This window comes from Amborella trichopoda, chromosome 3 (assembly GCF_054954075.1).
Source record: "Amborella trichopoda isolate Santa Cruz 75 chromosome 3, AtrichopodaSantaCruz75HAP2 v2.0, whole genome shotgun sequence".
In the NCBI taxonomy this organism is placed as follows: domain Eukaryota; kingdom Viridiplantae; phylum Streptophyta; class Magnoliopsida; order Amborellales; family Amborellaceae; genus Amborella; species Amborella trichopoda.
The window spans coordinates 48,188,559-48,215,996 of NC_142338.1; the positions used below are offsets into that span (position 1 = coordinate 48,188,559).

At 40.1% G+C, this 27,438-nt stretch overlaps 1 protein-coding gene across 1 annotated transcript; it reads right to left on the reverse strand.

Moving 5' to 3' along the window:
• Positions 1-498: 498 nt before the first annotated feature.
• LOC18443812 (putative plastid-lipid-associated protein 2, chloroplastic) lies at positions 499-26,615 on the reverse strand. The gene is made up of 3 exons (XM_006853993.4): positions 25,667-26,615; positions 1,399-1,594; positions 499-1,070 (listed from the first exon to the last, which is right to left on the reverse strand). The coding sequence occupies exons 1-3, from the start codon at positions 26,596-26,598 to the stop codon at positions 759-761; spliced, it is 1,440 nt and encodes a 479-aa protein (XP_006854055.1). The 5' UTR covers positions 26,599-26,615; the 3' UTR covers positions 499-758.
• Positions 26,616-27,438: the final 823 nt, after the last annotated feature.

A 27,438-nucleotide genomic window follows, 5' to 3' on the forward strand; every position in this document is an offset into this window, starting at 1 on the left:
CCCATCATCTGCCCAAAAGAATTTTGTGGCTGCTGCAACTCCTATGGTCTGATAGGCCATATAGCTTACTATAGTATTTTCAAGAAACAACTGATGGTCCGACCAATAATACCTTAGAACTCGTACTTTTTGACACCGGATCAGGCCGAAATTTGCGGGATATGATTTTCTCATTTATGTTTTCTTCCCATAAAATTTTCATCAAAAATTTAGCCTAGAGCTAAATCAAAGGTCTATTTTTTTATTTATTTTGTTATCCTCACAAAAATCATAACCATAAGAAATAATCAATTCACCTTTCTCAAAAAGTCAATATTATCAGAAACACCATAAGACACCTTCCCAATTAGTAGCAATTGCAACAATGTTTCTCCAGAAATTCAACAAAAATCTGAATCTATAATGGTAAAAAAATTTGGTGACTTCTGAAAAGATCCAAGAGTGTCATGACAATTGTTTTTATGCTTTCACCAAATAACAAATTTTGGGTTTTATGGATTTTTCAAATTTCATGTTTATTTCAGTAAATCATCACAATTTTGCAAACATTCCCTGTCTAATACAACAAATGTAAATGAATATCTCAATCAACCACCAGGAACGAAGTGGGACAATATAATTACCCTTGAATAACCATTAGGCATATCTTTTATCACACAACCAGGGGTGTGCCTCCTGTACCTAGAGAGAGGCAGTTGCAGACTCTCACAAATTGGAAGAAATTCTATATTTACAAAATGAACATGATCGATTCATCTCTATTGATCCAACAGTGGGCTCCCTTCCTTCACTAGCACAAAGAGCCCTCCATCACCCCTTGATATTCTCAGATCTTTGTCAAGATAACTTATCAAAAGCCAAGACTCAGATCCCTGACCAGGAATCCTCAACTTTAGAGGTGGTTGGCCTGAGATTGCACGAGAAATGTTTGCAAAACCTTCTTCAAGAGGGCTTAGAACGCTTGAGAGTGGAGAGAGATCGATACTCTGTCCAAAAACATCGACCTTGGTTGGCAAATCTGCAGGAGTCCGTATTTCAGGTGGGTTGAATACTCCTTCCTCAAACTTCACCTGAGCATGGACACAAAAGTTGGATGTTCTTAAAATTCATGAAGTCACCAAAATCTAGCCAGATATGCAAAGTAACAATTATACAAGGCAAACTTTGGTTGGCATTGGGAGGGGGGGGGAGGTAAAAAGATCAGCCCAAGTTCAGTAAAGATCTGAAATAACAAAATCCAAAAGACACGTTTTAGTTGGAGTGCATGCACATGTGTTTACATGTGCATGCGAGAGAGAGAAAGAGAGAGTAGATTTTGAACGCGCATTTTGTTTCCATTTTGGTGCCTTTGTTTTTGAAATAAGAAAGAAGCTTCATGGGTACAACACATCTATATACCTGTATCCTTGATGGGCTTCTAACTTCAAAAGAAGCTGAGGCACTGAATGAGAAAGTGGCGAGAGGACTCGAGTACGTGATGGAATTCTGAACGGTGAAGCTTTTTGTATTGATTTCTTGGCAGATCTTTTCAAGTTCCAAGAGTGGCAGTGTCCCTGCTGCTATAAGAGGCAGCAGCTCCGAAAATGCAGTATATCTGAAAATAAATAAAATAATAATAATTACAGGACCAGCATGAGAGAGAGAGAGCAGTGAACTAAGACATTGACTACTCCCTAAATTTCCATAGTTCAGCCTAGACGAAAATAGAAGCCACTAATGCATGACAAATGATCCATACAATAAGTTAGCTGATATTTGTAGATAGCAAATGCCAACCACTTTGCAAAGCCCTCAAGAAAAATGCTCAATTTCATACAACTAGCACTTCTAGGTTCTTCATACCCATCACTAATGGCCTCCTTCTTTTCTAACCATTACAGCTTTGAGCAACAATCTGATGATACTCAGTTTCTTACCAATCTAACACCATTAAATGGATGGATGAACAGTGCTAGAGGGAGGGCAGGATACCAGTTGGATCATGTACTCATGTTCCTGGTGGGTCCCCCTCATCTCCAATACCATCTATTCATGCATTGGTTGGCGGGGAAAAATATAGTTCAGGTAGAACCAGGTTCTACATGATCATTCCTCGTCTTAAAACTTTTCATAGACCATATACTTTGCACAATAATTGAAAACAGATTTGAGCAGATGAAATGTGGGTGGGGATAAAAACGTTGCTAATTTGGCTCCATCTCATATGTAGCATTCAATGAGAAGGTTAAATTACAACTAGAAATCAAAGAAATTGAAGAACCATGGCAGCTATTGTTGGTATATTCCAAGGAATGAGCAAGATCCTGCGTGACTAGACATATCTGCGATCAGGGCTCTTGCTCGGTGGCTCGTACAACTCATTTCCAGCCAATAGTAGAAGTGTGGACATTATGTTAATGACTTGCCCAAGCGAAGGAATGCCCAAGGGTCCTCATGACTCTGAACATGGGAAGGCAATCATCTATAGCCAAGGAATGGATGGTCTTTTGAACTTGACTATTAGGTGCGGTATCAAAGAGGACTTGGGTAAGTGCTCAAGATGCCTCAGCTAAAAATAGGATACGTGCAAGCCCTTGGCAAAAGTTCGAGTGACCGAGACTTGAGATCCATAACAAGCACAATCGTTTTCCCTTTGTAAAATACAGTTTTCAATTAACTTGAAGTTTTTTTTTTTTTTAAAAAAAAAAAAGATGTTCACTTTGTACTAACTAAAATGGAGAGACAAAAAATGAAACAACCGCTCACGCAGTTGTCCTATACAAAAGCCCCGTAGGGCCCAAAAATGCTATACAGCATATAGAGTAAAAACAAAGAGCCATGTTAAGTACAACTCAGGATGACTACGTGAATTGACAGGGGTGCTGAGGTGGAGTTTAATAAGGCTCCCTCCTTGGCCCAAATATCGGCAGCAGGGTTAGCTTCCCTAAAAATGTACTGCCATGAGACCGTAAGGCCCCTACAAAGGTGCAATATTTCATCAAATATATGTTGTAATCTCCAAGGGCAGTCGGCAGAACCAGATGCCCAAGCGATAACGTTGCAGGAGTCTCCTTCAACCATCGAGTGGGGTTTCCAATTGGGGTTGAACTTTCGAAGGCCCTCCAAGAGGACTAGGGCCTCAGCTTGTGTAGAATCTACGATACCGATGGGGAGGAAGAAGCTAAGTAGGATCTGAAGATGCCTCCTATACCTTAGGATCCCGGGTTGAGTTTGGAGACTCCTAAATCCAGAGGTCTCCAAAGTGAGGCCTGAGAAATCCTTGGAGGTCTCACGTTCAGCCAGTTGCTAAAAAGGTTAGAGTAAGAGAAATCTTTGAACAATTTATGATTTTTGGCCTAGAAGGATACTAAAGATCTGACTTTCTCCTTGAGGTGGAACCCCTTGAGGTGGCCTGTTTGGTATAACCTTGAAATACAGGAACTGAAGACTTCTGCCGCGATGACAAGCTAGAAGGGTTACAGAGGGTCTCCATAGCGGAGCCCCCTAGAAGCCGAGAAGAACCTTTGGGGAACAGCACAGAGAATATTGGGGATGAGATGCACCCACGGATCCATTTCCTCCAACGTGGTCCAAATTCCATCCACATAAGAATTTCTTTTGAGATTGACCAATCAACATGGTCATAAGCTTTCTCCCAGTCAAGTTTAATGACTAGGCCCAGGGTCTTGGAGATATAGCGAGTGTGGATGCACTCGTGGGCGATTAGAACTCATCGAGTATTTAGCAATCTTTTACAAATGCGCCCTATGTGGGGGAGATGACCTTTAGTCTCAGACAACAGCTTGTAGGAGCTACTGATAAAGCTAATCGATCTGAAATCTTTGAGTTCCTCTGCTCCCTCTAATTTGGGGATAAGAGCGATGAAAGTCGTGTTCATCGCTTTGTTAATCACCCCCCCAGACTTGAATTCAGAGATGGTGGCCAGTATTTCTGGTCGAATGGTGTCCCAAAAAATTTTGAATGGGGCAATGGGGTACCGTCAGGGCCAGGAGCTTTATCGGGGCTGAGGCCTTTCACGGATTTCTTCTACGCCAAATGGGTGTTCCAGCCAAAATGACTGATCGGGAGAGAGGGTATGGAAGGACAAATCTGCCATGGAGGCTTTGACCCATGTGAGAGAGGATAGAAGCCAAGAGAAGAAGTCAATAACTGCCTGGTCTATGGAGGTGGGTTGTTGTATAATAGTGTCACCCACTTTGAGGTGAGAGATGGAGTTCTCTCTCCTCCTGCAGTTGACTACCTTGTGGAAGTACTTGATACTTAGATCTCCGAGTTTGAGCCACTTGATCTTGGCTCTTTGAGCCCATAAGACTTTTTCTTTGTGAAGGAGAGAGAGGTAATCGAGCTTTGCTTTAGACCTAAGCTCGAGTTTAGAAGGGGACAAAGGTCTGGCCTCTTCAATGGAGTCCCAATATTGAATGGATAGGCCTTCTGGGACTGAAAGTTATGAGGACGACTAAGGCTCCAAGTTTTGAGGAAGGCTTTCAGAAGTTGAAGTTTTTTTTTTTAACAAGATTTCAGAAGTTGAAGTTTCCCTTATAATCAACATCCTGCCCACCCGTGGACCAGGGGGATGTAAGGTTCCCATCAAGAACGTACCAAGTTGTAAAATTCTGGCTCCTCGAGCCAAGAAAGCTAGAACCAGAATGGTTTAGGACCCCTTGTGACAGCCTAGGTGTCGAGAAGGATGGGGTGACAGTCTGAAATGGATTTTGGAAGGGCGGAGGAGTGGGTCCCAAGGAAGGAGTGGTCCCATTCCACGGAGGTAAGGAACCTATCCAACTTGGAGAGGGAGGGATTGTTAGAATGGTTGGACCAAGTAAATTGGGCTGCTTCAAGTGGAATGTCCAGGAGTTGGTTCCGAGAGATGAAGTCGGAAGAACCATGACCGGAGAGATTCTGTGGTTGGAGTTGCGGTCATGAGACCAACAGGTGACATTGAAATCCCCCCCTAAGCACCAAACTGGGGGAGTCAAAGAGGCCAAGGCTTGGAGTTTAGCCAGAAGGAGTCCCTAAGATTGACGAAGTTGGGCCCATAAACCATGTGCACTACCAAAGTAGTCCATCAGAGATTCTAGACAAGACCACCATGATGGAGAATAGGCCGATCTGAGAAGAAACAAAAGAATGAGGGGAAGGGTCCCAGAGGACCCAACTTCCCCCCGAGGCTCCTTGTGCGTCGAGGGCAATCCACTTGCAAGGTCTGAAACCCCAAATTTTGCGGATGATTGGAGAAGCTTAGTTTCTACAAGAGCCAAAATGGTAGCGAAGTATTTAGACTAAGGTCCCTAATAGACTTTTGTTTGTTGTAGTGGCCTAAGTCACAGATGTTCCAGATTAGTATCCTCATGAAGGAGGGAGGGATTGGGTGCGCCAAGAGGGGCACTTGGAAGAGTGACTAGTTGTCTTGGGGGTAGAGGCACAAGACTTGGGAGGGAAGTCTTGGGTGTCCACGAAGGTTCCCTTGTTGTAGCTCACACCGCAAACCAAGTTGGAGAGCTCTCTTTTACCTTTGGAGCTCTTCCTATGTTGAATGCTAAAGTTCAAGGAGAAGAAGTCTTTCTAAAACTTTTTTTGGGTTGTCAAATTTGAAGCCCATTACTTTGAGAACCTTGTGCGCATCCCCTTGGACTTGATTCAAGTCTTGGATGAAAGACAAGTCCACTGAGGCTGGGGAGTACGTCTAGAGGCTATCAAAGGACTGGCAGGAAAGGTCCTGTTGATGGGAGGGGCTGTAGCATAGAAGGGGGGGCGTTGTGGCTGCCCGAAGGGATTCTAAATGTCTGCCATCCTGGTGGTGTGGGTGGAGGGGATCCAATAGGCTGGAGGGAAGCCAACGTGTTCAATTGGTGGAGAGTGGGGCATTCATTGTGCATGGAGCTCAAGGAAAGAGGCTGGGTTGAGGGTGAAGGGTGAGCTTGAGATAATTGTAGTCCATCCGAGGTGACTGGGTCAAAACTGAGCGAAGGCCAAGAGCAGGTGAGGGGAGGGGGGAGAGAAGAGGGAGGTAAAGAGAGGAGGGGTTAGGTGGTGCCTGCTGAGGGGAGGAATCAAGGGTGACAGATTGATGTTCGCCGGGGGTGTAGTGTATAGAGGAGGAGGCAGGAGGAGGAGCTGTAGAGGGGAGAAAAGTCTAAGGTGAAGGGGCTGAGGGAGGGAGGATGCCGGAGGGGGGAAAGGTGGAAGGGGGGAAGAAAGGGGCTGGTGGTCATGGTGTGGAGGAGGGGAGCAGGGGTGGAAGAATGAGATGGGGAACCGGGGGCTTAGGAGGAGAGAACGGGTAGTTACTAGGTCCTGGGGTAGGGAGAGAAGGAAGGAAGGGGTAGGGCCCACTAGAAATTGGTGCAAGAGCGAGTCAAGTCACGAAGGTTTGGAGGACACCAGAGTAGAGGGGGTCAAGAGGGGTACTGAGAGGTGGTTTGAGTAGTTTTCAGTGGAGATGGGGAAAGAAAGGGGTATGGAAGGGAGGTCAAGTGAAGCGGGGATGCAGGGTGAAGGGATCTGAGGAGGGGAAGAGGCCTGAAGAAGAGGTAGATTGGCAGAGTTCAGGGAGAATAGACAGGCCCACCTTGGGCGGAGCATAGAGGTTGTGATTGGCGCTACCAATCTAGAAGGGGAGGTGAGGGATGAGGGAGGGAGTTGACCGGTCAAGGAGGAGAAAGATGGGAAGAGTCGTGCGAAGGTGAGCCCAATAAAAAGGTGGAATTATTGAACGAGCGATCAACAGGAATGGACAGTCCAGGAGTAGTAGAGTTAATGGTTACATGATTAGGAGAGGGTGTAGGATCTGGGTCAACAGGGGGGTGGGGCATTTGGCAAGGGTGTTGGGGTTCGCAAAGACGCATGCGTGCTACGTGGCGCCATAGTGGTGGCCAGGCGGGGTGGCATCACATGGAGCGCTGGCTGCACGAGGGAGGTGGAAGGTGTCCCGATGAAGCCTTGGATTGTTGCCACGTGATGGTGGGGCGGGGGGAGATGGGGCCAAAGGTTTGCCCTGAAGACCTCTATGGGTCGTGCAATTACGAGTCTGACAATTGCGATGCTTTCTCCAGTGATTCCTGCCATTGACTGTAGTCCACCCTCGGTGGAGCACCAAGAGCTAACTATTGTGCTCCATAGCATGAGATCTCGTGAAAGTCGTTTGATGGTCTAGAAAATGGCGATCGAAAGGAGGAGAAGCCACAGACCCAGCAACCAGAATATAAAAAAAGAGACCACCAACTTCCAACCAGAGTGAGGAAGGTAGATGGGAGGGGATAAGGGTTTCAACAAGCAGTTGGATGGTGCTAAGAGGGAGGATGGAAGCGGATCTCCAATGAATGGAGAAAAAAACTCCACAAGCTTCTCCAATGCAGCTAAAAGTGTCGACATTCCAATCTTGTAGTGGGATGTTAGAGGCCTTGAGCCAAATCTTCTGAGGTTTGAAAGCTCCCAATTCCTTATGCCATCTAGTAAGGGAGGAAAGAGACGCCCCTTTAAATCCAGGTTGTTAGCTATGCGGGGCTATGAGGAGGCTACCTTCGAAGGAGAAAGAAAATAAGAACTGACATTTTCCCGCAGATTAGGTTTGTATCACCCCAAAGCTCAGCCCCCCCATGTGTAATGCCTTTGACGTTGTTCCGGGGTGGTTTGAAGTGACTTACCAGTGAGCTTTGAAGAGCTCGTTCTAGGAAGACCAATTGTCTACTCCTACCGAGATGGAGAAAGGGGCCCAGAGGCGGGGATAATCCGAAGAAGGGAGAAAGAGGATAGAGGAGGAAGCAGGGGTTAGGGCATGCACAGGCTTAGAGGGATGAATGAGGTGGGCATAGTTCTCATAAAGTGGATGAAAAGACGAGGAGTTGGAGGAGGTGGGTTGGGATGAAGAGGATCTCGATGAGGGAAGGAGAAACGATGAAGGGTGATTTTGGGCTGACCAACTCGTAGAGATAGGTGTGGGTTGAGGGTCAAAGGTGGAGCAGTTTTAGGCAGATGGAAAGAATGGGGTCGATGGCCCACGAACAGGTTTCCACTATTGGTCTGGAAAGGAAAAGCAGAGGAAGCTACTGTAGATGTAGAGTGGAGAGAAGGAATGGGTGAGGAGAGGGACAGGACGGAGGAGAAATGGGCGAGTTGAGATTGGAAAAAGGTGGAGGGGAGGATGGAGGCCTGCAGACACGTGTTTTCATCAGACGGAGACATAACTATTTCAATTGACTTAGTTCCACGAGCAACCATGAAGAGCTTGGACCATGGCTAACATACAACACTTTACTACTGTGAGAACACCTTACTGCTTTGGGAACACTTTACTGCTGTATAAACACCTTAATGTCGTGGGAACACCTTTGCTTTGAGAACACTTTATTGCTATGAGAATATTTTACTACTGCATAAACACCTTCTATGAGAACACTTCACTTCTATGAGAACACCTTATTGGTGTGAGAGGTCTACTTCTGTGAGAAACCTACTTTGATGAGATCACTTCGGTAAGAATCAGCAAGTAGGAGCACTCCCCAACTTAAGTACTGAGGAGCTTGACCTCTTAGTCCTCAAAAGAATTTAAGTACTGTGAGTCTATGTAGTGGTAGTCTTTGCAGGTCCTCCTCTCAGGGACCACGATGCTGTTGAGGATATACATGAAGGCCTCACAGTATCGACAAACCCATGTACTTCTTATTTTCTTTTAATGCTAAGTTAATTTCTAATAAAGGTGGCTGGTTAAGAACCGGTTATCCCATTGGAACAGAAAGTCAATGATTACAAGTATGACAAAATGCATGATATGCTGGCCAAGTTGAATTACATGAACCAAGGTAGAGGCCACATGTCTCTTGAGTAGATCAAAGAGGATTCTGTCTAATGCCTCCAAGGTTAACAAGGACAACAGACCTCCTAGAAGTTATATAGTGGTGTGGTGCACCCACTTTATGAGCTTAAGGACTTAAACCAAGTAATGTTGTATTTTGGGGTGGGTCTGCTTCAGGAACTCTCGTTCACCATACTCGGTTTAACCCCGAATAGAGAGGGAATATTGACCTTAAGTCTTGATAAACTATGCCTTGAACCTCTCTCTTTGAAGACCTAAGACCCTAGAAAACTTTCAGGACCATCCAACTGCACATAATGCCAAGTCTTAACTTGAAGTTGTTCTGCGTGTCACTGTTTTGCAGGCAGCAAAAGACATGGCACTTGTACATGCTGGTTCTTCACGATGCTACATAGCATTACAGCAAAACTTTGAACATTATAAGGATCATGAGTCTACTTAATATGCACAAAATTTCAGCTGAAAAAATTCTGTTGCTTGTGATATATTGATATATATTGAAAATATATTGATATATATATATATATATATATATATATATATATATCACATATCAATATATTTTGATATCTATCACATATCAATATATATATATATATATATATATATATATATATATATATATATATATATTGATATATATTGAAAAAATTCAGCTGAAAAAAATTTCAGCTGAAAAAAAAAAATGTAAAACTGCAAATTTCAAACATCTCCCACTCTCTCTAACTCCGACGACCAACAGGTCTGGAAGGAGCAACAATTTCCATAGGCTCCTCTTTTATGGATACACATTGCAATGGCCCAAATTCATGAGAGCTACTGTTTCCTTTCTCAAAAAAATAATGAATAACCAAATAGATTAAGAATAACACAGGCATCTTTTTATTAATAGCAAGGCCTTAAAATTTAGCCTGGAACATAAGGGGCTAGGGAGACCCCAACAAGAAGGCCATCCAGGCTTTCAACCAAATGTCCAAGTGTTGTCACGACCAAACAACCGAACCTCACCATTGCTATTGTCTGGCACATTTGGGGCTGTAGACCTTGTCAATGGGAAGCCCTGGATACCAAAGGTGCCTCAGAGGGCATTTGGGTCATATACAATCCCACACCCCACCTTCGCACAAAGGACCTTGTTGACCCCTTTCTCAGTTCCCCTCTCTTTCCAAAGGGTTTGTGATGGTTTTGCCTAGAAATTTTCTGCAGTGTATGGCCCAAACAGCCCAAATTAAAGAAGGAACCTGTGGAATGACTTAGATCATGTTGCCACCATGCAAACCAACCCGCGGTGCACAGGGGGTCACTTCAATGTCACAAGGAGGTCCTATGGGAGGAAACAATGGAATCTCAACCACCATGGCTGATTTCTAGAATTTCATTTACCGGAACAACCTCATAGATATTACCACTGAATGGGTCTATCATACCTGGTCGAACCATTCAGCGAACCTCACAGTCTCCAAGCTGGACCACTTCCTTGTCTCCACAAAATGGGATAAAGCATTCCCTTGCACCCATTCCTGGGCCCTCCCGAAACCTACTTCTCACCACAGACCAATACTCCTTGACATGCAAAGAGCTTTTGGGAGCAAAAGACCTTTCAGGTTTGAACTTTCCTAGTTTGAGGAAGCCAACTTCCTGCGCTTGGTTCTGCAATAGTGGAACTCCTACTTGTTAGGGGTTGGGCCAGCTTCGATTGCTGAAAGAAGTTAAACATGCTGAAGGCATCACTCAGCCTTTGGTGCAGGCAGCTCCTGGCAACTTCAGCTCTCAAAGGACGCCATTTGAAGAGTTGAACTAGATACCCTTGAGGAATTTAGAGACTTATGTCAACAGGAAAGGAACCAAAGAGAAAGTGCAAAAGTTGAATAACAAACCAACCTAAAAAATGACGAAATATTCTGGTACCAATGGTCCAGAATTAAATGTTTAAAATACGGGGATCGGAATACCAAACTCTTCTACGAGATAGCCAATTATAGGTGTGATAATATGATGATGCTCAATTGGGTAAAGGTAGGAACCCACCTCTGCAACCAACCCCAAGAAGTAGAGGGAGCCATAATCAAAATTTTCAAAAAAAGTATTCTATCCAAAGAGAGCTAATCTGAGATACCTGAACTATTAATTTCTTTCTCTACCAATCGAGCAGATATGGCATCAATGTGCCCATTCAGCAAGGAGGAAATCCCAAGGCAATCATGGATCTAGGCTGGGACAAGGTCCCTAGCCAGATGGTTACCCAGTGGCCCCTCTTCAAACAGTTTTGGGAGCCCATGAGCCCCAATATACTCGCCTTATCCAACGAGTTTCACCATAGAGGTAGAGTACAAAGCTATGAAGCTACACTTCTTGCTCTCGTCCCTAAAAAAGAGAAGGTCTCAAGGATCTAAGAGATTTCAGACCAATAAGCCGCCTTAATAGCTTCTACAAACTCCTTTCCGAAGTTGTCACCTCATGTTTAAGATAAATTCTTAAATGGGTCATTTCCCCTAACCAAGCAGCTTTTCTCAAGGATAGACTGATCTTAGGTGGGGTCCTAGCGGCCTATGAATGCATCATCCCAAGGCACTTAGGTAAGAATCTGGGAGTAGTGGTCGAACTAGATTCAGAATAAACTCAACCTTGCTCAATTGAGTATCAACGAAAATGGAGTTTGGCGATAAATGAAAGCAATGGATGAGAGGGTGCATAACAGCGCCCTACTTCTCTATCCTCAGCAATGGCTCCCCCAAGGGTTACTTTCCATCCTCAAGGGGCCTCATATAGGGAGACCCCCTATCCCCCTTCCTCTTTGCTATTGTGGCTGAGGTTTTCAGCAGGTCAATAGACAGATTGGGTCAACTACTCACCTCATGGAAGGGTTCCAGCAATCAGGGTGCAGTAATATCCCACTTGCGACATATGGCAATGACAAACTCATTTTCCGCGATGCAACCGAACAATAACAAGTGGAACCCCTGTGGCTTTACCCAACATGCTTAGAGGCAGCCACAGGAAGATCAATATGGTAAAATCAAAACTCACAGGTATTGCCACAGATCACTGAACAACCAAAGCGCTTGTATAAAGATTGGGTTGTGGTGTAGAAACGTTACCCATAAAGTATCTTGGCCTACCATTCTGTAAAGCAATTGTAGGACTCTAGAGTGGAAAGATTTGATCAAAATTAGCAGTCTGGTAAGGAAAGTTCCTCTCATTGGCCGGCTGCATTACCCTAATCAAGCCTACCCTCTCAAATGTCCTAATCTACCAAATGTCCCTTTCTCAGATGCATGTCTCCATTGCACTGAGATTGGAGAGACTAATGAGGAACTTTCTTCGGTCCAGCACAAGGGACAGCCCAAAACTGAGAAATGCAACATCACCCTCTTTGGCAAATGGTGGTGGTGGTGGTGCTATGCTACCCAGGAAAACCACTTGTGGCAAATACTTGGCACTCAAAAGCATCATTTCTCCATCAGCCTGGTTACCAATTGGCAGCCAACCACAAGGTCCTCGGAAGCAAGGCACTCTATCTCAGCCAGTATCGACCAGTTTAAGAAAAACATTCCCTTTAGAGTGGGAAGTGAATGGACTAAATTTTTGGAGGGATCTATGGCTTGGTGACTATCCTACAGAGTTACTTCTTCTTCTACACACGCACGAAGAAACAACAGTGGCCTAATCTTTCAATTACTGGGGGATTCCAGAGTAAGGTGCCAAATTTTCAGGAGATCCTTTCAAGAACACGAGCAAACGGAGTTTGCTGCCCTCTCATCCCTCTTGCAGGACACCTACTTACCAGAAGGGGCCAAACTAAAAATCATTTGGATACCCACCCCCTGTGGATCTTCACTATGTCAACTATCTATGGCCCAACCACCCCTTCCTAATCCTTGCAAAAAGAGCATGGCTGAATCTTATTCCCCCAAGATTCAAATTTTCGGCTGGCTTGCCATCTCAAAAAGAACACTTCACAATGAATAAATTACAAAAAAGGGTACTCCACTTCCCTATCAATGTATTATGTGCAAAATGGGAGAGGAAACAAAACAAACATCTTTTTCTACACCGTAAAGTGGCTGGTTCTCTGTGGGCTAACCTGGTGCAGATGTTTCGGAGGCCTTGGTTGCTTGCACAATCCATTCCACACCTTTAAAGGCATATTTATCACTACCAAACACTGCCGCAGGCCATTTCCCCTGGAGGACCTCAATAGCAGCAACTATTTGGGTGCTGTGGACTGAAAGGAATACTTCATTTACGAAAGAAGATGAATACCAAGAGCCTTCAAGATCACACCATATCCATGGTTCTCTCTCGGGCAAAGAATACCAAATACTTCAAATCTCACACCATTACAGATTTTCTCTATAACTGGCAAGCAATATTACAAGTAGGGTTACAACAAGTATCCCATTCATCCCCTTGGAGACCACCGGAAATTGGCCATTATAAACTAAATTTTGACGGTTGCTCTGTTGGCAGCGCCCGACCTGCGGGTAACTTTTAGAGACCCAGGGGACATCATTGCATCCTACTATGGCTTCATTGACCGCAAAGATTCCACTATGGCGGAAACCATGGCCCTTTCAGAGGGAATAAAAAGATCTAATCAAATGTGGGGCACCTTTTTAGTGATTGATGAAGGGGACTCCAAAAATGTGATATCATGGGCATCCATTCAATCCCCTTGCATGATGCCCGGTACATATTTTTTACCTGATATTTGACTAATGCAGAGGCATATTCAAACCTCCTTTAAGCATACGTGGTAGAAGGCAAACCCAGCAGCTGACTCCCTCAATAAAGAAGGGACTACTGCAGGAAGTGTTAATGGAACTCCTTTGGCAATTTTTTGAGTTGGGTTCCATATATTTTTGGTTTTTTTTTTTATTTTGGCCTGTCTTTTATACCGAAGTGTAAAAAGCACCTAAGGGCATTTTTTGTGATGTACAGAGCACGCATCTGTAGGATGGTTTTTTTTTGTCTCCCACCCCCGTAACCAATTTCCTTATTGAATACAACCATCATCTTTTATCAGAATACCAGGCCTTAAAACCCAAAACTTAACTCAAGTAACAGTTCATAAGAGAACCTTAAGTACCTTGTATCGACTTAGATTCCATAGACCACAATATTATTAAGAGTTTTCTCTTCTACCCACAGGACAGAAAATGTCAGAGGGGAAATTCCAATTTTTGCCCCATCGTCACAAAAGTAAAATACCACTTTTAACAAATGAGCCTTTGGTGGTATTTATCTTTATCAAACAATAATAAAACGCAAGAAAAAAGACATTAACTACGTGGAAGGTGATGTAGGCCAAGGATTTACATTTCAGATTTATTGCAACTCGACCGCAACTCAACCTGTTCGAATTCTCAGTCCACAAAAGAAATGAGACTGAGTTGGCGAGAGGAAAAATAATCAATTCCAGTTTAGGGTTTTAAGATTGGAATCGGAAGGTAGGGATGAAGTTAGATAGGTTTTAGGCCAATTTAGAGCTTGATCTTGGGGATTTAAAGGGAGAACTTTGCTGGAGTTTCCAAGTTCTATGAGACTAATAGATGACTGCTAAGAATCTTTGTGTTGGACTGAGGCAATCTTGTCAGGCCTGGACAGGAGACTGAACAAGTGAGGGTATCAGTTTGTTTAGATTGGCTAAACTGGACCAGTTCACTAACTGATGGTGTAATTTAAAAGCTAAAAAAAGGATAAATAAGTAAAAACTAGAAAAAATACAGAAAAATATTGAAATTTCAGGAAAAAAGAGAAATCAGAAAATTCAAAAAAATATTACAAAGAAAAAAAAAAACCAATCAAGCATCAATAAACCAATATTTCAAACAAAACAAATCATACACCACAATTTTATTTTATTTTTATTTTTTGAGATTTTATTTTATTTTATTGCGCTTTAAGTTTTTACCTTTTAAGGGTTTTTATGATTTTAGAATATAAAAGCCCTTAAAATTCAGATTCAAACATTAAAAAACATAAGAAACTTCTGTTTTTTTTTTTACTTTGTGTTTTTAAATTTAGAGACTTCCATAAATACAAATTGAAAAAGCTCTAAGGCACCGAAAATGCATAAAAAAATATAAAATAACTTTTTCTTTTTTAGTTTTGTCAACTGAATTTTGCTAATTATTTCTAAAGGCATGCAAATTCGATCCGGATCGGGTATCGTTCAGCCCATCCAAGATCTAGCGAAAAAACGGGATTCAACGAGTTCTCTGTACAAAATTGATGTGTTAAAGTCACGAAATGGCGATTCTGTACAATAAATTGTGATTCTAACATAATGACTCAAACACACCACCGCATCCATGGTGAAAATCGAACGTCACCACGATCTAAATGGGATATGATAAAATATGGACCCACAAAACCACTTTGCCGACGTGTTCAGACCCTAACCACAAGTCAAACAACCACACAGTGGTGCTTGCCATTGCATCACACACTGGTACCATCCGAAGAGATTGAATTACTTTCATACTGCTTTGCACCCCCACAATTTTTAAATGTGGGACAATGTTGTTTGGGCGGCATGCATTTAGGCGACAATTGTTTAGGGCACCAAGAGCATCGACGCATTTATATGACCATGCATTTATACGACGCATTTATTAAAAGTTTTAATTTAAAAACTTCCTTATATGACCATGCATTTATATGCATGTTTCCAACTATAAGGAAGGTTTTAAAATACTATTTAAGGCACCATGCATTTATACGATGCATTTTTAAAACATTATTATTGATGCATATTCAATAGTATTTAAAAACCTTCGTAATATGCATTCAATAGTATTCTAATAATTTTTTAATCATGTTTTTTATGAAATTATACCTACTAATTTATTTTTGATGTTATTAACTGTAATATTATACCTAATAATTATACATTGATAATCAAATCTTGTGTTTTATTTATTAACTTGTTTGCATTATAAATTATGTAATGTATTATTTTTTCTTATAGTTGTAAATAAGATTTTTTTAAATTAGATGATATGATAATACATTTTAGATTTGTTCTTATTTGTGTATTAAATAACTATAAAATATAAACCAACAATTTCAATTTTTGTATACGATATTATAGTTAGTTAGGTTGTGATAATTTTGGATGAGTAAAGCGAATTAATAAATGTTTGATACTTTGATGTGATACTAATTTCACTTTATATGAGAAATTATTATTTTTAATCTTCTAATATAGAAGTGTTTTCTAATATTTTTAAATTATTTTGATGCAACATTATAATATTATATTATAATTAACAAATATACAAACATCCAAACAGGAACACAGCGTCCCAGTATTCACCTATTTTTACAAATATAATGAAAGTACATAATACAAACATCCAACCAGGAAAACAGCGTCCCAGTATTCACCTATTTTTACAAATATAATGAAAGTACATAATGCACCACTCCTAGATTCTTTTAGAAACTAAAAGAAAAGTATTTTCAGAGATTTATAGTGATTTTTTGACAATTTTTTTGGGACAAAAATTGCCGATTTGGTAAATTCTCCGAACCAATCCATCGATTAGACACGGGTATGGGTGTGACCGAATCGGGTCACCAATCGGCTTTTTTAAACACTGGTATTTGGTAAAAGCCCAAAAGTTGAAATTAAAACCTCAAGAAAAAAAAAAAGGGATTTATCTCCTTCTTTCCTTAAATCTTTCCTTCCTTCCGTCTTTCTTGCTATCCGAACATAAAGCAACCTTATACATACGGTTAGACAACTAGGCAACTTCTTATTCCTCGTCTCTTGCTCACTCCCAAATGACTTCACTTGGGCAAGCTACTTGGTTCACTTCTCCATCATTACATTACCCTCTTTCTTGTTTGGGTGAGTATGCCAATATGATCTTAATGAGGTGCGGAACTTTGCATCTAACATTCGTTGGCTTCCCTTTGTGGGAGCTATTTTTGTATATAAAAGTCGTCTCACCTATTTCATATTTTATATTGAAATCTCTTTTTTTAAGAGCATAAAATGTATTGGTATTTTAGTAAATTATTTATTTTCAATTAATTTTTTAATACTTTTATAGGTGTGTGATGGTGAGAAGGATGGACATACCAAATTTAAGTGTAATCTAATGTGTAGAAAAAGGATAAAATTAAAATACACTATACGCTTTCAAAAAGTGGGACTTGAGAGTAAAATATGAAATAAATTTGAATTCTGAAAATAAAATATAATTTTTTAGTAAATTTCCAAGCAATACATAAGCACTTTTTTTTGCATTTTCTATTTTCATTTTCTCAAAGCGATCTTACAAATTATAATTTATAAAAGCCCTTATTTTCAACACCAAAAATACAAAAAAAAAATTAACAAAAAAAATTCAGGTCTTTGTCTTCTTTTTTTTATAATAAAATTCAGGTCTTTGTCACAAAATAGGCTCAAAAAAGGAAGGTCGGTTTCGGGTGAAAAAAACAAAATTCAGGTCTTTGTCCCTTGCATTTTTTATTATGCTTTTCAAGGACTTTTACATTTTAGAAGCCCATCAAAAGAGCTTAAATTAAGAACCCAAAATGAAGAAGAAAAAAATGCACAAAGAACCTAATTAAAAAACATTTGAACCACCCTTTACTATAATAAAAAAAGAAAAAATTCTAAATCCAAAACAAGAACTCACTTGGAGGTTGAGTGATTCGCCTTGTGGTCGGATTTAGAATGGAAAATAGCTAGAAATCTGGCCACAAATCCCACCCAAAGCTCCAAATTTTTGGTGTTGAGAGAGAGAGACTCATAAAAACCTCTCTCTCTCTCTCTCTCTCTCTCTCTCTCTCTCTCTCTCTCTTGTTTGTTTTATAACCACTCAAACCTAATTTTTTGGATTTCCTAAAATGGCCCTTCATAAAATTATAAGGACAAACACCCTCCCCCATTTTAAACCATTAGTTTAGATTTCAAAAGGTAAAATCTAAAAAATAAGAGGTCCAAAGGGACCTATAGAACGTGTCTAGGGGACCAGCCAAGTTGATCATGGACTAGTGGACCAGCCGGTCCACCAATAACCGGGTCGTTGGACCAGCTGGTCCAGAAACCTAACCGGACCAGAGAGGGTCCCGTTCGCCAATTTCTAGTATGAACCCATCAGTCTTGTCCAATTCTGACAACATTGGATTGGTGCATTTAGGTGTAAGGAAAGGTTTGCCTAGCATTTAAGGATCTAATTCAAGGTTGGTGAAGGTGATGAAACTTGGCTAGAGATGGATAACTATTTGAGTGGAGAAAGGCCAGCATTGAGGTAAGGTTGAAGAATAACGGATTCTTGGATGGGGCGTTCAAGCTTTTGATGAGGAAGGATTGAGAAGAACAAAGAGTCGTTTAATGAACAGAGGAACATTGGTTGTGAGTTGCATGGAGAAGGTAGCAAGGAAGTTGCTAGTTTAATTTATTCATAATCTTAACAATCAAAAAATAATAATATTGATAGTTTAGTAAATTTTGGCTTTGGGCCACATTCGTATCTGTAGAAACTGCTTTTTATTTGACTTAGCTTGGAGCTTAAGCTATTCATAACATTCATAATTTTTCTAACTTCTAGATTCTTCCAATATTAAGCAACTAGCTCTTAACAAAATATGGAAGGACTCTCTTCTAAACCACCTTAATAAACCACCTTAAAAAAATAGAAAACCACTTGAGTTGAAAAAATATGGAAAGCAACAACTCATTAAAAATTAATGGCATACTATGTGGCTTTTTCTAGTAAGAAGCTAGAAAAGAATAAGCAAAACTCCCATGTCTTTGACTCCAACATCTATGCAATGGTGCAAGCTCTTAGACATTGGCAACATTACCTGAGTCAACAAGAGTTTGTGTTATTACTCCTCTCATGGTGCCCTACAATAACTCAACCCTCAAAAGAAGTTGGGTGCATGCAATGATAAGTGGATCTCTTATTTGGGAAAGTACTATTTTGTTCTGAAGCATATGTCTGCTACAGAAAACCAGGCAGCTGAGATTTGAGTCATAGATCTCTCCTACTGACCTACCATACAGTAAAAATGAGGAACCCATATCTTAATAACCCAGATTTTCGGAAGATCAACAAGACATGGACTGATGAGTCTTACCTAACCTATGCTATTTATGTTGTATATCTAACTATCTATACCATGTTACTCAATCATGTATTCCCTAAAGTTCCCTGTTGAGTCAAAACACATGGGACAACAGCAATTAAATGCAAGCTAGGGACCTTTTGGCCAAAATAATTGTCACAATTGAGGTCCGATTCTTTATCTAACACTGGTGTTACCTCAACACTTTGCATGGAGGCTGGTGCACATGTCAACACGTTTTGACACTTGGAGACATGTCGACACTTAACTGCACGGCCCCAAAACCAGTCCATACACATCAAGTGATGTCACTACCTTTAGTATCATATGACACTTCTAATAGAAGCGTCTTATATAATAATTTGCATTTTCATGTCATAAAATGTTTAAAGCTCTACATAGTAGAGCAGATTATGTGGTTCAAATTCCTATCGCTTGCAAGCTTTATTTATTTTTCATCAAATTCTTAATAATAAAAAATTATAAACATGCTCATAGGGAATTGTATCCCATCTTTCCCCATAGGGTCACATCTACCATCTCACTATCATTTGTTGCATGCAATAAAGGAAAAACGAAATTACATATAAGAAATAAAAAACGGGTCATTGGCTTGGGTGGTCAAGATGGTGGATCCACAACATGACGTCCAAGGCTCCATTTCTACCCGTCAGCAAGTGAAAGAATAATATATAAAAAATAAAACATTTAATTAATTGTAAAGACAAGCTCATGAGGCGATTTTAACTCCTATTGCCATATGGTAACCACACTGTCGTGAGGTCTACCACCTCTCCATCCACATACTTGTGTTTAAAAGGGAAAACTATATTATATATTGTAGGAAATACAATAGTTTATTCATAATAGATAGATGTACAGACATGTCCCGTTGTATTGGTTTTTTAAGCCAGCATACCAGACACCTATGACACTCATATAGAAACCGAAAGTCATGGTAACATCCATGTAACAGTCTTTGATCCATGATATAGATTGTATCATTCAAAGGTGCAAAGTATGCCAATTGGGGAGGGGCATAGGCTAAATACAAGCTTTAAATTCCTTTGCCAATGCTTAAATCACCATGGAAGACGTAAGCATGCCGATCAAGAAGGCGCACAGACACAGGCTCTACATTCCTTTGCTAGTTCTTATAGTAGCATGGGAAGACCTAAGTATCAACGTTTTTCCCAGGCTCACATAGGACTCAAAGAGGGTATGCCTCAATGTCACAAATATACTGACACAAATGTGAGTGTCTGTGTGTCTAATACGTCGACCTAAAAAGCCAATAGACTAGACACGTCCATACATTTATTTTTGCAAATAAAATATTGTATTTTCTGTCATATATAATATAGTCTTCCCTCCTATAACATAAGTTCCCTCCTATAACATAAGTACGTGCAATTGTGCATGGAGTAACAGTAGACCTCATAGTGGTGAGGTAACTGTAAAACTGCTACGAGTTCAAATCCCCCGTCATCATGCTTATATAATTAATAAAATATTATATTTTTTACATATAATTTCTATTGACATGTTAACAGGTAGGAATGGAACCCTTGGCATCATGTTGTGGATCTGCCACCCTAACCACGTAAGCCAAGGGCCCATTCCTTATTGCTTATATATCATTTAGTTTTCCCTTCTATTACATACAACAAGTGATAATGAGATGGCAGATATGACGTTATGCTAAAGATGTATGGGGCTTGACCAGCAAGCATATATATACTTTTTATTAAAATTTTGAAGGGAAAAAAGACACCACAAGTTAGAATCCCTTGCCAACTACAAAATAAAATCTCTACCACGTAGAGCTCTAAACATTTTATGACATTAAAATGCAAATTATTATACAAGACACTTCTTTTATAAGTGTCAATACAACACCAAAAAGTAGCAGCATCACCCAACACGTATGGTCAAGTGTCGGGGTCAAGTGTCAACAAATGTTGAATGTTGACACATGTCAACATACAACACCAGCCTACATTCGAAGTGTCGGGGTAACAAATTTTCAAAGATAGCACAATTTATACCATGAAAGAAGATCCATGATGCCTCTTATGTTACAAATCTCTTCTTCAGAGAAACAGTGCGGCTACATGGTTCACCAAGATGTGCAGGACTAAAATTTTCAAGTGCCTATCATCCTTAAACAGATGGCCAAATTAGTCATCAAAAGCTTGAATCTTCTAAAATGCCAAGTTAGATAGAGGATAATGGTATGGGACTTGATTCTTCCAAAAGATGAATCTGCATCTAATAGTTTTTTGAAATAAACCAAGGAAGCTCATGTTTTGAGATCCCCTTCCTTTACCCATGACTAACCGAGTCCGTGAGGATGCTAAGACTTTGAAGCATACATGTGTAGCATCAATCATCGCATCCATAGAACCATTGCTTTGTGCATCGAGAAATAGAAAATCGAGACAGAACTCCATTTATGCCAATATCGTGTCCCAATGAGATATGGTGTTTCTCAAGGGAGAAAGGAAGATTCCCTCTGGGTCTTATCACAAAATGCGCCAGAGAAGGGTGGGGCCCTACAAGATCCTCAAGCATTGTGGATATGGTGCCATCTATTATAGCAATAGCATCTCCCCCATATCAACCCCATTTTTAACAAGGAATACAACTATCCATATTTGAGTATGATGAGGATGTGAGCATTGAGAAATCAAAGAGAAGACTCCCTCATGTGAGGGAGACGAAAAACGTGAACGACCAGGTTGTTTCAACCCAATAAGGAGACCATCAAAAGTCCCTAGTCAAGTGGATAGGAATCAAACTTTCAATGCGCATAAATTATCGCCTAACTTCTAATCATTCACTCCAGATTTATAAAGCTATACATGGAGATCCACTAGCTGGAGTCGAGTTCTTAGTAGGCAAGGAAGAATGATTATGGGCCATCAAGGACCACCAAAATGAGGTGGCGTGTGAAAACTTCAAGGTGAGCCCAAGCCCTCCCATAACCTTAGCGTTCAAACGTTCTCAACGGTAGAGGGTTTTGTAATTCAGTAAGTTTCATTGTCTTTTAATTCTAAATAAGTTTCTCTTTTCATATTTTACAATCCAAGAAATTTCCTGCATAGTGAGGTATTCTGGAAGAGGGCCCTTCCATCTTTTGTGGAGGCCTTGAACTATAAAGGAGCTAGTAGCCTAATGATGGAAGAAGCTTAAGTTTAGAGAATTTATGAAAGTTGGAATAGTTAAACTGTTAAACAGTTTCAAAGAAAACCCTCTAGAAATAAAAGTGTATAACCAAGAGAAATTTTATCAAAGTTTAGTAATAAAATTTTGGTTTTCCAATTATGGTGAGAAGCCACCTCAAGAGGAGAGAATCACAACTCTTTTTCATAGAGAGTTTCATTCTACAACTCTAGCTTAGTCTTAGAAGAGTCATTCCGTTGAGCCACAGCCTTTCCTTTTTTTTCCGTCTCCATACAACCACGCTATCTTCTTCTTTTCACCCAACCTCCACCAATCCCTTCTTCAATAAAAGCTTGCATGCCAATTCCAAGAACCCTTGTTTATTCAACACATCTCATGTCAGCCTCTTTACATCCAATCAGTTTGCCATCTTCTACAAGTTTCATCACCTTCACCAAAAGTAGAATAGCCAAACTTCACCAATACCTATCTTCAAGACCAAGCCAAACATAACCATACACCTAAGTACCCCAATCGAACCCTCAAATTCCTGCCATTTATCTATTAGTGCCATGAACTTGTTCATCTGCTAACTCCAGCAAATCTCTCACTTTTAAATCCTCGAGATCAAACCCTAAATAAGCCTTAAACCTATTTAACTTAATTCCTAACATCCAATTCCAAACTCAAAACCTTAAACTAAACTCCAACCTTCTTCTTCCACCGAATACATCCTCTTCCTTTGCTGAACTGAGATTTCTAGCAACATCAAGCTCAAATAAATCCCCTATCCAAGTCCCCCATTCTACCCTAATTTTATCGCCTCACAATGCATAACCTAGCCTTTTCCTACCCTTTAGAACTTCACAATATCCAGTTAGATTGCTTAGACCCTTGTAACATGCCTAAAACCCTTCTATCCTGCCTAAAACCCTTCTATCCCATATTTTACTAAGCCCATCAAACTACTATACTCGTGTAGATCCATCCATGTTCCCTAAGTCCCATATTGAAAGGGAAAATTGTGAGGGAGAAAAAGACAAGTAAAAGTTGTAGAAGATGAAACTAAAAACATAATTCAATTTACATCACATTGCACTAAAGACATAATTCAATTTACATCACATTGCACCAATTCTAAATCATCTTACTTTATCTACATAAGTGTAGCACATCAAAATAAAAACCTACTTCCCAGACACCATCTATCATATGTCATCAACTTTCTCTAATACCTATTATGAGCCTCCATCGTTGCTGAAAGCCCCATGCCATGGCAAATTTCCTATCTATCTAATATACCCATCACTTAAGCCTCTTGAACCATCCCAACAACATCCGATTTGATTCTACAACCACCCATCAATGCGTAACAATTTCAATTGAGGCATTACATTCTCATTTGTGGCAGTGTGACCACCCAAGATGCTCATCCCTTGAACCACCACCACCCTTTCCACCTACCATGGCAGCACTCACATCATTCAACCTCAAATGGCTCCACCATGGCCTGCAGATGAGAATCATATGTTAATGGTTCACCTCTTTAGAAACCACCCCAAACTCCATTTTTGCATATTCAATTCATCTCCTCCTTCTCTGTGCTTCCCCCCAAACCCAATCCAAGTAATCCTTCTATCTTTGTATGCCCTTGTTTGTTATAACCTATAAATCGACATGTGTCCACGGTTCTTGCCACATGTTGAAAAGCGAAGGACAGAACATTGGCAATTTAGAAAAATACACACTTTGTTTACCCTTTTTTTCTGTCATTACGGAAATACTTAATGTTTGCATATTTGATATCTGAAATATTACGCCATCACCCCCCCCCCCAAATAGTTAATTTGCAACATTTGCTTCTCTTTTTTTATGAACATGTCCTTTTAACATCTAATTGTAAACCATTTTGGCGATAAACCCAAACATCCATGAGGGAACTCAACCCATATGTCCCTTTTAGATCTTGTTCAATACCCATATGTCCCTCTTAGATCTTGTTCAATTCCAATTTCTTCACTTAAAAAAATATAACGCCATCACATTTATAAGTTCCCCCATTTAATCAACAAGGAACTACAGTTGCATCCACCCATAAGTTCTGTTTCACCCCACCCAAAGTTCATACTACCCAAGCCCCAATTCTTCCAAAGCATGCTCCTTCACAATGATGTAATCTCCACTTAAAACTCTTTATATTTTTGCTATGAAACACATCATGATATGTACATTATAAAAGTGCAATCATTGGACACTAAGGGGCTTAACATGGAGAACATCAGGCAATCATCAAAAAAAGAAAGAAGCGGGGAGGGGATGTTATGAGGTCCTTGTCATAGAGTGCTCCAATGCAATTTGCTAATGATGCAGCCATATTCAATTGGAAATATGTAACTCAAACTTCCACAATGAAAAACATTAGAGTCACCCTCCTTAGGTGATAATCTAGCTAAGAAGGAGCCTAGCTGACAAAGACTTCAATTTATGAGACTTTTCTACAACTTTAAATGTCATGTTATATTGCCTATTTCCCTTCCCTTGCAAGTTTTAGACATTGCTTGTTTGATATAAATGAATATATCATTTTCCATATAAGCGAAACAAAAATTAGAATGACAATAATACAAAATGATAGAAAGATGTTTGGATGTGTGGCTTTCTTAAAAATCACTTGGAGCAATAATTAAGGAAACAATAATATAAATTCAAGTAATTGTAGTAAAGCTCATCTTCTAAAGAAAGAGAAATAAAACCCACAGCGAACATTAAATAGGGTAGGGTTTGGTGTGTCCAAGGATCGCAAAAACTAGTGCATCCACTTTAAAAACTTCATCTTGAAGATGGATTTGGATTTTGGGTCCAAAATTTAACAGGCTTGTCATCTCAACCATCAGGTTTATGAATCTGAGAAAAAAAAATTGAATTTTGAAACTTAAAATTGGTCTATCTTGTATTCATCTCAATTCTCCAAAGAGCATCAGATATACACTATTTTTTTGAGCTCCAAATTAATGGATCTGAGGCCGAAATGGATTTGCAGTAATTTAGGATGTGTCCTGAAGCCCTTGAAAAGCAGGGTGGATACATGATGGGCAGACTCCCCAAAAACCTTTTGCACTAAATATGGTAAACAAATGGACTAAAAGGACACTTTCTAAGCATTATCATCTCAAAATGGAGATTTAGAGATGCATTTTGGATATTTGGGAAGTTAATATTATAAACATGGAAGAATTTAAGGACATTAAATAAAAATTGCAGTAATCAGAGGTGTTAGAAGATTCACATCACATTCAACTGGATACCTTACTTAGAGAGATGGGAGAGACGCATATGTAAGTGTGTATGCTAGCTACCATCTCAAAATAGATGATTCTAGCCACTCTTCTACAGTGTACGATCCAAAACAATGCCAATTCACAAAATAAAAAATACTAAACTCTAGATGGAGTTAAAACCTCCAAAAAAAAAAAAAATTGTAGTCTAAAAGAGCAATGGAAGTAACCGTTCAAAAAAAGAAAAAATTTCAAGATATTGAAGAATTTACAGAAATACACTGCATCCACTAAAGAAAACACAGATAACAGTTTGAAAACTTACCGTAAAACCCAATTCCCATCTAAAAGCGACAGAGACTCGGTTGGTGCCGATGTTGGATTCAAAGCCTCTAATTGATTAACCAACTCCACAATCTCAGCCCTAGTTTCAGACGTAGCCCTCAACCCTAACTCAGTCCCGTAAAAGCTATCAACTAAACACCTCTTCAAGCCCTCAATCTCATCAAACCTCGATTTGTCCGCTGAAACTTCAACATACCCTATCTCAGTACGAGGAGACTTAGCTCCGCCATTTCCCAGTGAAATTTCCGGCAAAATGCCCGGCAATGTGGTAACCACTCCGCCATTTCCTGGTGAAATTTCCGGCAAAGAGCCCGGCAACGTGGTAACCGCAAATTCATCATCTAACTTCTTCTCCCCTGATTCACCAAAATTTATGGTTTCTACTTCTTTGGCAGTTTCTAGATTTTCGTCCACGGTGTCTTTCAGGGTTTCCTTTAAGGCAGAATTTGAGCCATCGACTTTGTCTTCAAAGGTTTCGAACACCTTCTTCGTGTCATCGACTGTGTTTTTGATAACCACCGGTTCATCATCTGACTTTTTCTCCCCCGATTCACCAAAAATTGTGTTTTCTACTTCTTTGGCAATTTCTAGGGTTTCATCCACAGCGTCTTTCATGGTTTCCTTGAAGGCAGATTTTGAGCCATCGACTTCGTCTTCAAGGGTTTCGAACGCCTTCTTCGTGTCATCGACTGTGTTTTCTAGGGTTTCCTTGAATTTCTTTTTTAGGTTTTTACGGCTGAAGGAATTTGCAGAGAATAAATTGTCCGCTTTTTCGGAGGAAGAAGAGCAATGGAGGTGGCGAAAGAGGGGTTTGGAGGGCAGGATTGAAATTTTGGGGACGTTTGAGGGGCAAAGTTTGAAATGGCTAGGGTTGTAGAAGAGGAGAGGGGCTTTGGGAGACAGGAGAGCCATTTGTTGCGACGCGTTGTGCCGGCATCACTTAAGGCACCGTCCTCTTATATAGGAGGACACAATCGTATATACTGTTATGGCCTCAGGCTTTTTTTTTTGGACAAATATTAATAAATATTATTGAAAAAAATATTACCGGGCTAAAAGGGGGTGTTTACCATCTCTAATGTTGCAATCCCATATATAAACAACAAAGACCCATCTCATCATTCCATTTGCAAAAAAGGGAAATAATTTCTTATGTTTTTAAGTTTTGTGTGGTTTCTTCATGAGATATTTTCTAATATTATTTCATTTTTTATGTTCATGGGAATTTATGTTATAGTTTATAAGACTTTATTATATTTTTTTTTTTTTTTTTTACGGAACTGCATGTTTATTCTTTTTTCTTTTTTTTATCATCACCATCATAGATTTTTTCCAACTATTTAAAATCCGCCACACTCCAAAGCCCTCTCCCTCGCATACAATCCCTCTATGCAAAACTAGAATCCCCCTCGAATCTCTCTAAATCTATGCTAAACAATTTATCTCTCTCGAGAGCCATATCAAAAAACTCATGTATCTCTCTCTACAAAATCCACCCATACACCAACAAGAGAGACGAACCACCCCTCTCACCATCCACACAATATGAAAACTTAGGTGTTGTACCCTGTTTTTACAGAAGACGGCTTTTTCTTCGCATCATTTTGCATAGGTGGTCCTTCTATTCAAGCATTTGCAGGTAAGAAGACCAGCCACCCAGCCTTGTGTCTTCTATCCCTTTCTTTGTACCATTAATGTAAGGGAGAAGGAAAAACTCAAACCACTATTAATTTTGTGTTGACTCTCCTTTTT